Genomic DNA, 16,528 nt, shown 5'->3' with positions numbered 1-16,528 from the left:
GAAAACTAGGGTACTTATGTAATTTTTGGGAATCTAGAGGGGCAGATTGTATAACATGGGGTGATATTTGCAGTTTAGAACAACTTAAGGGAGGCATTTGTAATAAACGAGAATTTGGGGGACTTATGGGCAAGACATGGGGTTCTTTATGGAAATAGGCGAAATTAGGAGGGCTTGGTGTAAAAACACCAAACTCTATACCTGAATCTTGAGAATAGGCGCCTCCCTCATTCACGCCTCCCCCATTCACGCCAGTCACCTCCTCAATTCGGCCTCCTCCATTCTACCCAAACTCTGGCGACCGGTCCACGGCCACCGCCGCTGCCCTCGCGGCCAACGCCGCCGCTCCGATCTGCTCCTATTTGTCTCCACTTCCACTCGCCATTTTCCCTTTGGCGATTTTGTGGTTGTCTTCCCACCACTCCGGGTAACCAACGAGTTGAAAGCACATCTCTTTGGTGTGTTTGTTCATGCCACAATGAGTACAGTAGAGCTTTGATTTATCTTCATTTTTCCAATTTTGAGGGTTCCCTGAGCGCGGTGGGTTGCTTCTGCCGGCGGCGGTGTGTGGCGGTCGGACCTCCGGCCGTTGAGTAGGGCGGTGGACGGCGGCGAGTCCGGCTCCGACCCCTCCCGATGATGATGAGGCGTTGATGTCGGCATGGTTGGTTGCCGGCTGTAAGATTTGTAGTCAGGCGGCCTCTCTTCTCACTTTCGAGAACACCGACTCCGCTAAGGGAGCCGGGATTTCCTTGAGGATATCCTGTCGAACGTGGTCATATTTTGAGTCCAACCCGGAGAGAAACTGGTATAGCCGCCGACTTCCGATGAGTTTTCGGTATTTGGCGATGCCCTCTTCGCAGCAGCCCAGCGGATTCGGCTCCCATCTGTCGATGTTGAGCCATATGGCCTGTAGTTCATTCCAGTAGTCCTCTAGAGTAAGTTGTCCTTGGTTCACCTTATTTGCTTTCACCTCCAAGTCATAAATTTGGAGCGGATCTGTAGCTCCACTCCCATATGTCACTGCTAAACTGTCCCAAACGGCCTTAGCCGTCTGATGTTGGGTGAAATTCATCACTAGTTTCCCTTCCATGTTCTGTAGTAACCAAGAAAAAACGGCCAGATCTGTTTCTTCCCATTTGTAGTAATTCGGATATGTGGCTTTTGGTGGTGGTGGTTGTCTGGTGATGTGTCCGGACCTGCCTCTGCTGCCTATGGCTACCTTCATGAGGCGGGCCTATAGGGGATAATTGTTGCCATCTAATTTGAATCCGAGCACGACGTTTTCGGAGTTTCGCATCAAATTGGAAATTTGTTGGGTTACCTCGTTTGTATCTGTTTTTGGTTCTGTGGTTTGTATTTCTCTCGACATTTTGACCTAATTTTTGCAGGAAGGAGGAAGGGAAAAACACGGCAGTTGGCTGCCTTGATTTGGGTCGAGAGAGGTTGAGGAAAGGTAATGGAATAATGAGGAATTTTTTTTTCCGAGTTCCAAGGATCTGTAAACATTTGTATAAAGAATTCATATTTGTAGGGCTGTAAACATTGGGATTTTTATTGTCTTTCTTGATATTCTTCATTGTGTACAAAGCACCCTTTTATAGGGTGAAGAAACAATATACAAGGAAAGAATAAAACTACTATAATCAAGGATCTTGATTGATCCTTGATTACTTAATTACATCTTATCCAATATTTTCTACAATTATTTTCCACACTACATTGATTTAAATTTAAATTTTCAATCAATCGAGTATTAAATTTTATGTTGTTAAATTTAATATTAAAATTAATTGAAAACAATATTAAAATAACGATAAAAAGAAAAGGAAAATTTAAGAGCTAGAGTGGAGGCTCTCCCACTACGGAGGGTGTGCCCTTAAATGGTGGGGATCACTTTTAAGAGCTCATATGAACTCTCCACTACAGATGCACTAATATATATATACAAATAATTTAGAAATTATTAATGCACTTTAAATCAATTAAAATTTAAAAATTATGGTATTATAAAGTGCTTTTGTAAGATCTCAAAATGAAAAAGGAAAAGAGTAATTGACTAATTCATATACAACTTTTCCAGAAAATGAATTTAAAGAATTGTGAATCACTAAAAGAATAATAAAAGATATCTATTTTTATATAACAAAAATAAAAAAGCTTTAGAATAATAAATGTAGTCATTTAGAGGCAATATATAAAACTATCCATTTTCATATAACAAAAATAAAAAATGTCTATTAAGATAAAAAACTTAAAAATTTATCAATTTTTGTGTAAGAAGACAATTTTGCCCTTACCATTAATTTTTCAATGCACTTTCCTTCTCTCTCTCTCTCTCTGTGCCCGACAGAAGGTGTGCCTCGACTTCTAACCATCTTTTCTACTGCGGACAACCAAATTCTTGTCGTCGGAGCATCCCAGCTCATCTTTCCCCTTATCTCTCTCTTCTTCACTACTCTCGTTGCTGCTTCGATTGCCTACGACACCTTCAATGTCTCGTAGGGCTCATCGCCGCCCTCACAACCACTCTAGCTGTCGAGATCATATATAATCGGGCTGATCGTCTTCGTTTTTTTAGATTTGATGATCTTGGCTAGCAATGGAATCGCATTGATCGACTTCGACATCGATTAATTACTACTATGAGCACCAATATTTTCTGGTGATTTACATGGCAATCAGGGTGCGGTTGATCTACTTGCAGATCGAGTGGAGTCTGTCTCTTCTTCACTACTCTCGTTGCTGCTTTGAATTAAGAGTTTTTTGGTGTTTGTATGGCTAATGTTTTTGAATTCACAAGTAGTTTTAAAATAACGATGAATGCACAACTTGATTAGTTGTGAATTCGAATTTTAATACTAGAATTCACAACTCGAATAGGTTGGTTGTGAATTCGAGTTTTAAAGTTAGAATTCACAACTCAAAATGATCTTGATTATGAATTCGAATTTTAAAACTTGAATTCACAACTAGGAATAATCTTGATTGTGAATTTAAATTTTAAAATTACAACTCACAATTAGGAATTCTCTTAGTTGTGAAATCGAATTTTAAAATTAGAATTCGCAACTAGGAATAATCTTAGTTATGAATTCGAGTTCAAAAACTCGAATTCACGACAAAAGAATAAATGAATAATTTTTTTTTTAATATTAAGGGTGGAATGGTAAATGTGGTTATTTAATTTTTTTTATTTTGATGAATAATACTTGTTTTCATTATTTCAATTTGAAGATTAGTATACTACTTTTTGTTTTCTTCTAAAATATAATAATATCCCTCTTGTTTGAAGGAGATAAGAGAATTGTATTATATCATGTTAAAATACCAACCACGTACACCACCATATTTGAAGTGTCAGACATTGAAACAGTCGCATTAATAACCTCTTCAAAATATCAACGGTTGAATTTTTCCATTCAAACAATTTCAATTCATGCGGTCAACACCATCTCATCTCTCTCTCTCAAAGGCTATATATATACACTCAGAACCAACAACGATTCATACATTCATCTTCACAACTGACACCAGAAATATACACAACAAACACAAACCCAAACATATCGCCAAAACAGACAAGCCAATTCATAAGTCATTCACAATCTTTAGAAAGGGGGGAAAAAAGAAAAAGAAAATGGCAGCGATGAAATCATCAAGCATAATATTACAATCATCATCAATAAAGATGAGTTCCCATGGAAGAGGAGGAATTACAAAGGCGGCAATGATCAATCTCCCAAAAAGAGTGACAAAAATAAGTCTCCCACAGCTGAGAGGCAACACTACTAGTTTTGAACAACTCGAAAAGCAGCTGAGCCCTAATGTGGAAGCTCTGATCGAAAAAGACGATGGCGATGCATTAGTGGTAGCTAAGCTTCACGCGATTATGGAAGCAGTTGCAGATAGAGTTGAAATGCACAAGAATATTGGAGATCAGAGAAAAGAGTGGAACAGTCTTCTTCTCTCATCTATCAACGCTCTCACTCTCGCCGCCGCCACCATGGCCGGCATCGCCTCCACCAGCCACGGCGATGCCACCGCCATGACCATTTCTTCCACAGCCATGTACGTAGCAGCCACGGGGATGCTTTCCATTGTCAATAAGATCCAACCATCTCAGCTTGCAGAAGAGCAACGCAACGCAACCAGGTTGTTCAAACAGCTCCACACTCAAATCCAAACCATTCTATCTATTGGAAATCCAACTCCCATTCATGTCAACCAAATCATCGACAAAGTCTTGGCGCTCGACAAGGCCTTCCCGCTCCCTCTCCTCGGCGGGTCCATGCTCGATAAATTCCCGGCCACTCTAGAGCCCGCGGTTTGGTGGCCCCAAAACATAAGAAAACACCACCCCAAAACTACAAATCAAGGCTACAACGGCTGGAATGGTAAGCTGGAGGAAGAAATGAGAGAAATAGTAAAGGTGATGAAGCTCAAAGACGAGGAAGATTACTTGAGGTTGGCTGGAAAAGCACTCAACCTCAACAAATTATTAGCCAAGAGCGCTCCTCTACTCACGGCTATGGCCGCCGTTGCCTCTTCGCTGCATTCTCACGGTGGTTGGGCTGCCGCCTTGGCCGTTGGCGGCGGTGCCTTGGCCACCGTCGCAAACTCCTTCGAGCATGGAGGCCAAGTGGGAATGGTGTTTGAGATGTATAGAAGCAATGCCGGATTCTTTAAACTCATGCAAGAATCCATCCAATCCAACTTGGACGAAGATGATTTTGAGCGAAGAGAGAATGGAGAAATGCTGGAAATGAAGGTGGCTTTGCAGTTGGGAAGGAGTTTATCAGACCTCAGAAATCTGGCAAAGGATTCTTCTCTCAAAGGGGAAGCCATTAACGAGTTTGCAAGCAAGCTTTTCTGATATATTTTCATCGTACGTACCACTCTTGTAAAGTTAACGTAGCTAGTCTTCCCTAATTGATTAGGGTTAATTACGTCTGTTAATATATACCAATTATTCTTTTATTCATTTTCATATACTACCACAAGTTAACTAACTATTTTTCATTTTGCACACAAATAAATTCTCCAACTTTTTACTCTTTTAATTTTCTGAATTTTCTTACAAATATGAAATCGAAACAACTAACTATTATAAATCAACTAGTACGTACGTTCGCCCGTGCGCGATGCACGGTGAGTACCGCCAATTGAACGCCATATATAAATAAGGGTTAATTGCCGCTAAATTCAAAAGCTTTCTAAAATTTCGCGATTTTCTCACCAACTTCAAAATCGGCGTATAAATACACGAATTGAGAATTCGTTCTTAATGTTCCCAAAATTAAAAAATCCGGCGAGTTGACATGGAAAACATCTGTGACATGTCAATTAAATGCCAAATAGATATGACATGTCATTTTTTAATTTTTTTAATTAATCTTATTTTAATAAAATGTTAATAAATGAATTTATAAAAAAAAATAGAAAATACCTACCCCCAACCCCAAACACCCCCTTCCCCAACCCCCCCGACCACCACCTCCCAAATCCAAACCCTCGGCGCCACCCCGTCCACCACCTCCCAAACCCCCGGCGCCACCCCGACCAACACCGCGAGAAGAAGAAGGCCGCCCAAATCAGTACACAGATTTTCTCACCCTTCGACTCCTCCATCTACCCCATCCCCAAACACCCAGAGCTGCGATTTGCAGAGGGATTTGGGGTGACGATTTGAAGGAGGGAGGCCGCGATTTGGTGAGGCGATTTGCAGAGCGGCGGTGAAAGGCGAGAGAGAGATGGACCGGCGGCAGTTGTAGGTGAGTGTGTGTGTTGTTGTTGACAGTTGAGAGCAGGCGGAGATGGGCGGTGGTGGTGGTGGTGGTCTGGTGGAAGTCCAGAACTCTGGCAGAGATGAGTAAGGGAGACGGTGGGAGTCCAGAGCTCGGCGGCGGTGGTGGTCTGGTGGTTGGAAGTTCAGATCTCGGCGATGGTGGTGGCTGGAAGTCCAGAACTCGGCGGCGACGATGGCTGGAAGTCCAGAACTCGGCGGCGGTGGTGGTGTTCGAGAGAGAGAGAATTCTGCATTTTTTTTTCTTTTTTTTTAATGTTGTTGGAAATCAAAACGACGTCGTTTTGATTTTTAAAAACGACGTCGTTTCCTTACGCCGCCGACTATGCCACGCTGTAACTACGGTCATCCATGTCAGCTTCAAATTTTGGGGATTTTTTAATTTTGGGAACATTAAGAACGGATTCTCAATTCGTGTATTCATACGCCGATTTTGAAGTTGGTGAGAAAATCGCGAAATTTTAGAAAGCTTTTGAATTTAGCGGCAATTAACCCTATAAATAAATATAAATATGAAATAGAATTATAATATAAGCAAGTGTAAAATATTTTTTAAAAATAAATTAATCTACATCAATCACTCGATAAATAACTCAAATATGAAAATATATAAACTTTCAACTTTATATAAAGTGCAGTCTCTCAAAAAGGGTAAATTGTAGTAAAATAAAGCAAGAACTTTGCCTCATTTTCCGCCCGTGCGATGCACGGCGAGTACCGACAATTGAATGCTATATATAAATAAATAAATATAAATATGAAACAGAATTATAATATAAGCAAGTGTAAAATATTTAAAAATAAATAAATTAATCTACACCAATCACTCGATAAATAACTCAAATATGAAAATATATAAACTTTCAACTTTATATAAAGTGTAGTCTCTCAGAAAGGGTAAATTGTAGTAAAATAAAGCAAGAACTTTGCCTCATTTTTTAATGGGTTAAGTATCAATTTCACCCCTAACGTGAAGGCCCTTGGAACGTTTAGCACTCTATGGGTAGGGGTGTGTCAACTAAGCCCCCTGAAGTACCTATTTTCCTCCAATTAAGCCCTCCGACTTAACGGGAGTTAACACTGTTAACTATTTTTATTTTTATTTTATCATCGTCCTCGCTCTGTTGTCTCTGTTTTCGCCAACAATCATAGCACAAGCCACCGCCGCAAACAGTGCAGGTGCCGGTTAAGATCGCTGTCTTCGCCGATTACGGCAACACCCCTTTCTCTGTGACACGACGAAATCTCCAGCCCAGATTCCGACAAGGGTAAAACCGAAAGGAGTTGACCAAATTTGGAGACACGTGAGAATCTTCCGCGTTGCCTAGCGATTTCCGACAACTCCTAGTAAATCCAGACAATTCTCTATGGTTTCCTACAAATCCATGAAGTAGGCCTGTCAAGCGCGTCCCGACGCCTCATCCAGCCGGGTACAGAGCCCGCCTTCATAGCCAAAGCAATCAGAGAGATACGCCGCGAGATCAAATCCACAGACCCGCAAATCACCTGCTTCTGAGACAAATCCTCCCACCCAACCCTTATTCTCAATTTCATAAATATCAATAAATTTCCATGGTTGTTCCCATCAATTTGAGGGTTTTGATTTTCCTTTTTTGTTCTGAATGAAAATGTGCAGGTACATGATTGCAAAGCAGACAAGAGTCCTCGGAATCTCACGAAATTAGGACTAGGCACCACAGTTCATCTCCCTTCCAAGACCGGCGGTGGATCAACAAATCAGGTGTCAAGCTAGCTCGGAAAGGTCACGAATGGAGTGGTCTCCACCCCGACCAATCAATGCCTGGGCCCTAGCTTCCACTATCCAAGCCCGCCTCCTCCGTTGCCATTGAGGGCCGGCGAGGTTTTCCGCGCCGCTGCATACTCGACTGAACATGGTAGTTTTCTAGCTGGTGAATGGGAAGAATGTGAGCCCAAGACATTCGAATTTCGGGAATTTAGGGTTTGATGAAGAGAGCGGTTACGGAAATCAAGTTAATCAGCCCCGTGGATTACGTTTCCAGCAAGTTTGGTGAAGAAGAAGGTGTGGGTCCCACCACCAACAAAAAAAAATAGTTAACAGTGTTAATTCTCCGTTTAAGTCGGAGGGCCTAATTGGAGGAAAATAGGTACTTCATGGGCTTAGTTGACACACCCCTGCCCATAGGGTGCTAAACGTTCCAAGGGCCTCCACGTTAGGAGTGAAATTGATACTTAACCCTTCTTGTCTTAATTTCAACACAATTTTAAATCTTTGCAACTAAGTACACATTATTTTCAATTTTTACAATTGGGGCTTCGACTTATATTTCAAGCAGCCAAAAAGATGACATGGCATCTCATTGCCAGCGTGGATTGAAATAAAACAATATCGTTCTCTGTGCATGAGAGAAACAGAGTTGTACGAATTTTAAAATACAGACTACTTTTTTATATACAACACATATAATCAATCATACACAATGTAAGACCATAAATTTAAAATTGTAAAAATACTTTAACGCATAAAAGATACTTACAAATATTATCATTATCTATAATAGTAAAATATACTCCCTCCGTCCATGAAAGAACTTCCTAGGAGGGAGTGACACGGGTTTTAAGAAAAAAAATATCATTGAGTGTATTGAGAGTGAATAAAAGGTAGTTGAGTGTATTGGGAGTGGTGAAAATGTGTTATAATTAATATTTGGAGTTGTGAAAAGTGAAAAGTAAGAGTAGTTATAAGTGGTGGGGTATAGTCCAAAAATAGGTAGGAAGTTTTTTTGTGGACGTTCCAAAAAGGAAAGATATGAAGTTCTTTCGTGGACGGAGGGAGTATATGATTAATATGGATACCTAAATAAATATTTTCAAGAATAATTTCAATTGTTAAGTCTTCTATACTATATATTGATGCATTTCTCTATAAATCTATCTTCATTGTGTAACTCCTCAGAAACATGTTGCTCAGATTGAAAAAATCAAATTTTATTACTTTATCACAATTTTAATCCTCTCTATTTGGAGTATCAAATTTTATTACTTTATCACAATTTTAATCCTCTCTATTTGGAGTCTGGAGATAAAGAAAAATGAATAAAGTTTGCATCAACCTGTAAGGTCTTTTTTTTTTTTTGACTTGGGGAAGTTGGGGAGGGGGAGCAGTGGGGTTTGAACCCGGGACCTCACTGTTCACACACAGGAGGTCGCACCGCTTGGTGTCCCCTTGGGGACATCAACCAGTAAGGTCTTCAATTATTAGTAAGGTCTTTTACCTGAAAAAAGAAATACAATAAGCTAGCAAACATTATATCAAATCTTCGTCCAGCAAAATTGAAGCCACACATGCGTTAAAAAACTGTGTATTAAAAAAATGGGATAATTGCGTGAAAATACACAAACTTTGTCAAAAATCCATATTTGACGCAAAGTTAGGATTTTACATTTTAATACATCAACTTTCGTTGTTGTCCAAATTTGACACGACTTAATTCTTAAAAATTCAAAAAATAACCCCTTTTTATACATAATTATACAAAGACCCACTTATGTTATTATTTGGGACATTTAAACCAAAACAAGATATTTCCTTATGATGTTTTCTTTTAATCTTTGATCCGCGCCTAAAATGGTTTAAAAGAAAACATTATAAGGAAATATCTTGTTTTGGTTTAAATGTCCCAAATTATAACATAAGTGGGTCTTTGTATAATTATTTACAAAAACGGGTTGTTTTTTGAATTTTTAAGAATTAAGTCGTGTCAAATTTGGACAACAACGAAAGTTGGTGTATTAAAATGTAAAATCCTAACTTCGCGTCAAATATGGATTTTTGGCAAAGTTTGTGTATTTAGGTGCAATTTTCCCTAAAAAAATTAACATATGTATTAAAAAATAAACAAATTATGTTTGACAGCATACACAGATTAAAATGCGCATCTTAGCATGAAAAGGCAAAAATTCTTCGATCAAGCATTTTTTTTGGATTATTGCGAACAATAGCCTAGAAAACCTTAAAATATTTTTTTGCAATTTACACATAATATTCACAAACATATGTAGACATGAATACATTTTTTCAAGAATTTCCCTTACATAAAAATTTGTCACGCTTCAACCAAAAGAGTGAGTGATTGCTAAATAATGGAAACCATGAAAAACAAAGAATATTGACATATATGAGAGAGAGCGGAGAAACCCTAGCGCCGTCCTAGCGCTAAGAATCCCTGCGCCGCCTGCACCGTCGTCGATGGTTTCCGGCGGCACTCCTCCTTTCGGTCCGTCTGATAGGGGTGGTCTAAATCTCCCCATGATTTCAAGCAATTTCTCTCCTCGTTCACTCGAGAGGGCTGCTCAACAGCGGGATCACGCGCTTTCCCCTGGTTTAATCGAGAAGGAGGCTGCTTCTCAGGAGTTACAGCATTCGAATAGTTCGGCTTCGGGCTTGGGCAAGGCTGCTGGGTTGGCTGCTAAGGGGGCTGGTTCGGCGCCTGTCACGAAAGAGGGAGTTGATCAGGTTCAGGGAGGTTTATACCTCCCTCCTAATCCTGCGCGTTCAGATGCGATGGCCGCGGGGCCGGTTGCGTTAGCGGCTGGTTCTGTAGATGGACATAACCCAGCGGGTGCTGGCGCCGCTGCTGTTAATTATGCAGCAGCTGTTAAGCCTTTTGGGGTGAAGATGCCCGATGTTCCAGCTCACAGGTTCCGGGCGCTGAACCCAACTATTGAGGGTAAGGTGGTTACTTTGTCTGTTCCTCCTTCTTCTCAGGAGCAACTGGATGATTTCAAGAAATATGTACTCATTGGTCGCCTTATACTCCGTAAGGGATGCAAACCACGTCCGTTTGCGGAATTTACCCACGATTTACAGGGTATCTGGGATTGCCACAACTGTAAGTTCGTTCCTATGGCGAAGGGCTATTTCACGGTTAAATTCATGACGATGGAGGATAAACTTAGAGTTAAAAACAATCCGATTCAGGAGTTGCCTACGAGCCATATCCGTCTCCGTGAATGGGTTCGCTATTTTGACCCATATAAAGAATCATCGTCGTTAGCTCAAATATGGGTCCGTATATATTATCTGCCTTGGGAATTTTGGAAACCGGAGGTGATTTCAGGAATTGGAAGAGCGTTGGGCACTCCTATTCGCATTGATCATGCTTCGGCTAATGCCGAAGTAGGGCATTTTGCCCGGATTCTTGTCGAAGTGGATATGGCTCGCCCGATTTTGAACTCTATGTACATTGATGATGGTAATACTTCTTTTTATATTGAGTTTGGCTTTGAGACAATGCCATTTTTCTGTCACATTGTAAGATTACTGGCCATTCGTCGGAGAAGTGTCGGCGTTTGCCAGCTGACAAAGCAAAGGTAGGAACTAAACAGGCGGAACCTATGACTGTTGAAGTTGCGGGTTTAAAGCCTTCATGGCAGGCAAAGGCTGCGGTCATTAGCCTTCCTAAGGACATGGGAGCTCTGGGAGCAGGTTTGGAGGCCGTTGAGAACTCGAGTCAGTCGAAGGAGATTAAATCGGCTGGCAAGGAAAAAGCTCCGGTTGTGCAGCAGGAGAAACAGCCGGGAGTTGAGGGGAATGCGAAGGTTTTAAACTCTCCGCGTATGTCAAGAGAGTCTCCTTCACGGAATTCTACTTTGACCAATAGATTTGATGCGTTACGGAATGAGCCTGAATGTGAGGAAGGGCATGATCAGCCTTTGAATGAATGTCATTCGGAGGACGAGGAGATGGATGAAGAATTGGAGATGGAACCTGCTCCAGGGAAGGAAAAGGAAGCTCTTGTTTTGGAAAAGGAGCAGGTTAGTTCGGATATTGCTAGTCGTTTGAGTCGACTAGAAGAGCAAGTTAGTTAAGGGATGCAAATGCTATCGGAGCCCAAGCGAGGACGTGGTCGTCCAAAGGGTTCAGGAAAGGGCATGGAAAGGGCGCCGGTGCAGGCAGTTCCGGAAGGTAGCATTAAAAATCGCCTCAGGAATGCGAGCGAAATAGGTTATCAGCCGAGGGAGTTTATGATTGATCTTAGCAATAGACCTAGTATGCGCGCTATGGATAATATTGCCAATGGTCGCTGGTCAGAAATGGATGATTATCCTGAGTATAGATATTGATTTGGTGTTTTGTTAGTTTACGATCTCTTTTTGAGTTCGTGCCCTTAGTCTGCTCTTTGTGCTTTCAAGGGATGCTTCTTTTTCTTTTTCTTTTATATTAAACTTTATTTTAATAATGAAAAACAAAGAATAATTTTTTAATATTTCTCAAAAATAAAAAATAGTAGAAATCGAACAAATCTAAATACAGCAAAAGAGAAACTAACTTCTCAAAAAAAAAAAACCAAAGAGAAACTGTGAGATTTCGAAAAATGCAGAGGCAAATCTTAATCTTAATACAACAAAAGAGAAACTGAGAGATTTTTTAATACAATAAAATTTGGAAAATGCAGAGGCGAACTTTAATACGACAAAGAGAAATGGGAGATTTCTTCTTCAATTGCACAAGTCCCAAAGCAAGTAGAAAGTCCACAATAGTTACTTGTTTTTTCCAGCTGCTCTAGATCTTTTCTAGGGCTTTTGAGAAAAGAGGTTCTTCTTCGCAGCTTTGGCGAGAGTTTTTCCCTTCCGGTGAAGGGAGAGGGGAGTGGTTTATCTGATCATACCTAGCTTTTTCAGGGTGGGATTGTTCGCGAGGGTGATTCCCTGTTTTCTCCTGCAGCTCTGTTGCTTCTCAAGGGCTTTTGATTTCGACGCTCTTCAGCAGGTGAGACGAGAGATTCCTCTTTCCAGGGAAGGGTGTGGGGGGGTATTGTTGTTTTCACCGATGGATCCTGACGAAATACAACGACTGGTTAACGTACTTAAACTCACTGAGGAGGCGGACGCAGCGACTGTTTCTCTTCCAGCAAAATTGACAGAAAATCTACGAAATTCTACTAAGTTTTGTCTTGTTGGGAAGGTTTTTGCTAGCAGACAAATTAATAGGGAGCTGTTGCTTTCTCAACTTTCTTCAATACTACAAACCCAACAGAGGATGGACGTGGAGATTGTGGGACCGAATCTCTTTATTGCTCATTTTACCTCTGTCATGGATAAAAAACACGCACTTTTTGATGGTCCGTGGCATTTTTTCCAGGATCTTCTCCTTTTCGCAGAGATTGAGGGCTTTCAGAACCCTTCTGAAATAAAGTTCGAATCTTTTACGGGTTGGATACAATGTCATAACCTTCCTGTAGCGTGTATGCACCCGGATGTGGTACGACGTATCGGTGAGCAGATTGGCATAGTTTTGGAAATCGACTTGGGAGTTGGAGGGTTGTGTTTGGGCAGATTTGCGCGGATCAGGGTTTGCTGGTCTCTATCACGGCCGCTTCAAAGATGTGTGCGCCTTCTTCCGGATGGAGAGATGGAAGGGGCTATTATCTTATTACTGTATGAGAAGCTGCCGAATTTCTGTTTTAGGTGTGGCAAGATAGGCCATCTTCTCCGTTTTTGCGAGGTTCAAATCTCTGGTACACAAGAGTTAAAATATGGCTCTTGGCTTTTGGCACCAAGAGCCTTTGACTTATGAAAGAAAGTTTCTCCTAAGAATAATCAAGCCACGGGGGAGTCATCTCTCTTTAAATCTGATAAAGTGGAAAGTGGGAGTTCATCGAAAGCTCCACCGCTTCGTATTGAAAACCAGGAAATCTTTTCTGATTATAATATGGAAGGAATAAGGTCGATGAGGAACCTGCCTCTTGGGGAGGCTCCCGTCCCGCAAAATTTGGACGAAGTTACTAAGCCTGAGATGAATGCACCAGACCAAGGCTTTCCCCCAGCGGCCATTCAAACTCCGGTGCCTTTGTTTATCCGTCTCATGGATAAGAGTGAAGGAGAGGAAGGCAAGAAGAAGGGGAAAGAAAAGACGAAGACGAGGGAGGAGGGTGGGGATGGTAAGAAGAGGGGACAGAACAACTCCACGTGGAAGAGAAGAGCGAGGGTGGGCCCTACGCTCAAGGCAGGGAGGGGAGGCAGGGGAGGGAGAACTGATGGTGGTGAGAGGGGTGGGAAGCTTATGGATGAAGGGAAGAAGGTCGAGGGTGTTGAGGAGGAGGGAGGGAAGGGTAAGAAAGAACTTACTGTTGGGAAAGAGGGAGGTTCCGAGGGGGGGACTGACCGAAGTTTGAGAGGCAAGAAGAGAGGGGTTGGTGAGATGGTGGATGAGGAAGGAGAAGAAATGAGTCGAAAATGCTCCCGGGTGTCACAAGAAGTTGATCTTGTTCTAACGGCGGAGGCTGCTGAGCAGCCCCGCCGATCCCAATGATTTGTATTGTGTGGAATGCTCGAGGGTTGGGCCACCCTCGTGCATTCCAGGAGTTGCGACGGATGGTGTCCGGCGTGAGGCCTTGGTTACTCTTTATTTCTGAAACGAAAGTTGGTGCGGGAAGATGTGATAGGTGGAAATCTATTCTCGAGTTTGATGGGCATTTTGTGGTTGACCCCTGCGGTGCCAGTGGGGGGCTCATGCTTTTTTGGAAAAAACCGTTGGAGGTGTCGATAGGGAGCTACTCCAAGGGACATATTGACTGCTCGGTCTCTTGGGGCAGCAAGCAGTGGCGATTCACCGGATTCTATGGTAATCCGGAGCCCTCTTACAGGAAATTTTCGTGGGATCTTTTGCGAAGGCTGGCCAACCATGCCCAATCTAAAACTCCGTGGCTTATTGGAGGGGATTTCAATGAAATTCTTTGTCAAAACGAGAAATCAGGGGGACCTAAAAAACCTTGGTCTCAGATGGCTTGTTTCCGGGATGCACTCGACTTTTGTGGTCTGCGGGCTTTGAGAAATGATGCTGAGTTTACTTGGTTTAACAGAAGGAAAGGAAAAGCAGCTATTCATGAGCTGCTTGATCGGTTTTTTTTGAATGAGGAGGGTTTGATGGCTTTTGGAGATACAAAAGTGAATGTTCTTGACTATTATGGTTCTGACCATAGAGTGGTGGCTCTGACCATGGAAGATAAAGACATCCCTCGATCCACGGGTGGTTATAAGCGGTTTTATTTTGAACAAAAATGGATGATGGAAGACTCTTTTACTATTGATTTGTTGACGAACTGGAATTCGAGTCGTGGTTGGCCCATCCATGAACGCCTTGCTCACTGCAAAAGATATTTAACTAATTGGGCGAAGAGTGAATATAACAATCCCACAAAGAAGCTGGAACAACTTCGTAAGCAAAAGGTGAATTTGCTTAATAGTCTTTCAATGAAGGAGTCTGGTCCAGAACTACAAGAAATTGATGCTTTGATTGAGCGTTTAACGGAGGCAGAAGAGCTCCATTGGAAGCAACGTTCAAGAGTCAATTGGCTTAGCTTTGGTGATCGAAATTCTAAATTTTTTCAGGCCTTTGCTTCAGAACGTAAGAGGAAGAATACAATTCGGGGTTTGATGGACCCTTTTGGAATGCTTAAGAAAAAAGATGAAGAAAAAGCAATCTTGATTCAGAACTATTTTGCTGATATTTTTTGCTCCAACAACCCTACGATGGCGGATTTTGATAAGGTTTCTAGGCACATTGTTCGGAAGTTCTCGGACGCGGCCTCAAGTATTTTGGCAGCTCCGTTCACCAAAGAAGATGTTCGACGGGCTGCTTTTCAAATGAATCCGCATAAAGCGCCGGGCCCCGATGGTTTTCCACCTATCTTCTTCCAAAAATACTGGGGAGAGATAGGTGAAGCGGTTTCTCGTGATGTTTTGCAAATTTTGAATGGCGCTAGTAAGGTGGGGGAGTGGAATAAAACTCTTGTGGTTCTCATCCCGAAGATTAAGAAGCCTCAGTTTGTTAGCGATTTCAGGCCTATAAGCCTCTGTAATACGATTTATAAGATCGTTACAAAGGCGTTGGCCAACAGAATCCGGTCCGTGATGGGAGAGGTTGTGGATGACACACAGAGTGCGTTTGTTCCCGGTCGTTTGATCTCTGACAATATTCTCGTCGGATATGAGTGTATGCACTGGCTCCGGAATCAAAAGAAAGGCAAACAAGGCTACGCAGCAGCTAAACTTGATATGAGTAAAGCCTACGATCGGGTCGAATGGGGGTTTCTTAAAGCAATGATGGTGTCGATGGGTTTCCCTTCTCACATGGTGGAAGTGGTTTTGGACTGTATTTCATCTGTGGAATTCTCTTTTGTTGTTAATGGTAAGGTTTTTGGTTCGCTTCTTCCATCCCGGGGTCTTCGACAGGGCTGCCCCCTCTCGCCCTTCTTGTTTGTTTTGTGCGCTCAGGGTCTGTCCTCTCTGCTCCAGCATTATGAGCAACAAAGATGTTTGGAGGGTTTGAAGGTGGGAAAATTCTGCCCGGCAATTTCGCATCTCTTTTTTGCCGACGATAGCTTGCTTTTTTTTAAAGCAAATCCTCAGAATGTTTTAGCGGTTGGGAAGGCTATTCACAAATATTCGAATGCATCGGGTCAGGTGATTAATTTTGAGAAGTCAGCTGTGACTTTCAGTCCGTGTACTACTCGGGCTGATATGGAAGTTGTGATTGACGGTTTGGGAGTTAGGGAGACCCAAGGTCACTCGATTTATCTTGGGCTCCCCACGTTTATTGTCCGTCAAAAGAAACTGCAGTTTGATTATTTGCGTGAGAGGATTAGTAAGAAGCTGGGAAGCTGGAACTTTAAGCACTTTTCAGCTGGCGGAAAAGAAGTTCTTCTCAAGTCTGTTATTCAAGCTATTCCGACTTATACG

At 41.9% G+C, this 16,528-nt stretch overlaps 2 protein-coding genes across 2 annotated transcripts; both read left to right on the top strand.

Annotated features, from left to right (window-relative positions):
- Positions 1-3,527: 3,527 nt before the first annotated feature.
- LOC131011212 (probable F-box protein At4g22030) lies at positions 3,528-4,980 on the top strand. Its single transcript, XM_057939002.1, has one exon. It carries the CDS (start codon positions 3,641-3,643, stop codon positions 4,874-4,876), a length of 1,236 nt encoding a protein of 411 aa, XP_057794985.1. The 5' UTR covers positions 3,528-3,640; the 3' UTR covers positions 4,877-4,980.
- Positions 4,981-13,499: 8,519 nt separating this feature from the next.
- On the top strand, positions 13,500-14,099 carry LOC131007995 (uncharacterized). The gene has a single exon (XM_057934902.1). It carries the CDS (start codon positions 13,500-13,502, stop codon positions 14,097-14,099), a length of 600 nt encoding a protein of 199 aa, XP_057790885.1.
- The last annotated feature ends 2,429 nt before the right edge of the window (positions 14,100-16,528 follow it).

This window comes from Salvia miltiorrhiza, chromosome 2 (assembly GCF_028751815.1).
Source record: "Salvia miltiorrhiza cultivar Shanhuang (shh) chromosome 2, IMPLAD_Smil_shh, whole genome shotgun sequence".
NCBI classification, from domain to species: domain Eukaryota; kingdom Viridiplantae; phylum Streptophyta; class Magnoliopsida; order Lamiales; family Lamiaceae; genus Salvia; species Salvia miltiorrhiza.
This window is presented reverse-complemented; position numbering and strand designations above follow the sequence as displayed.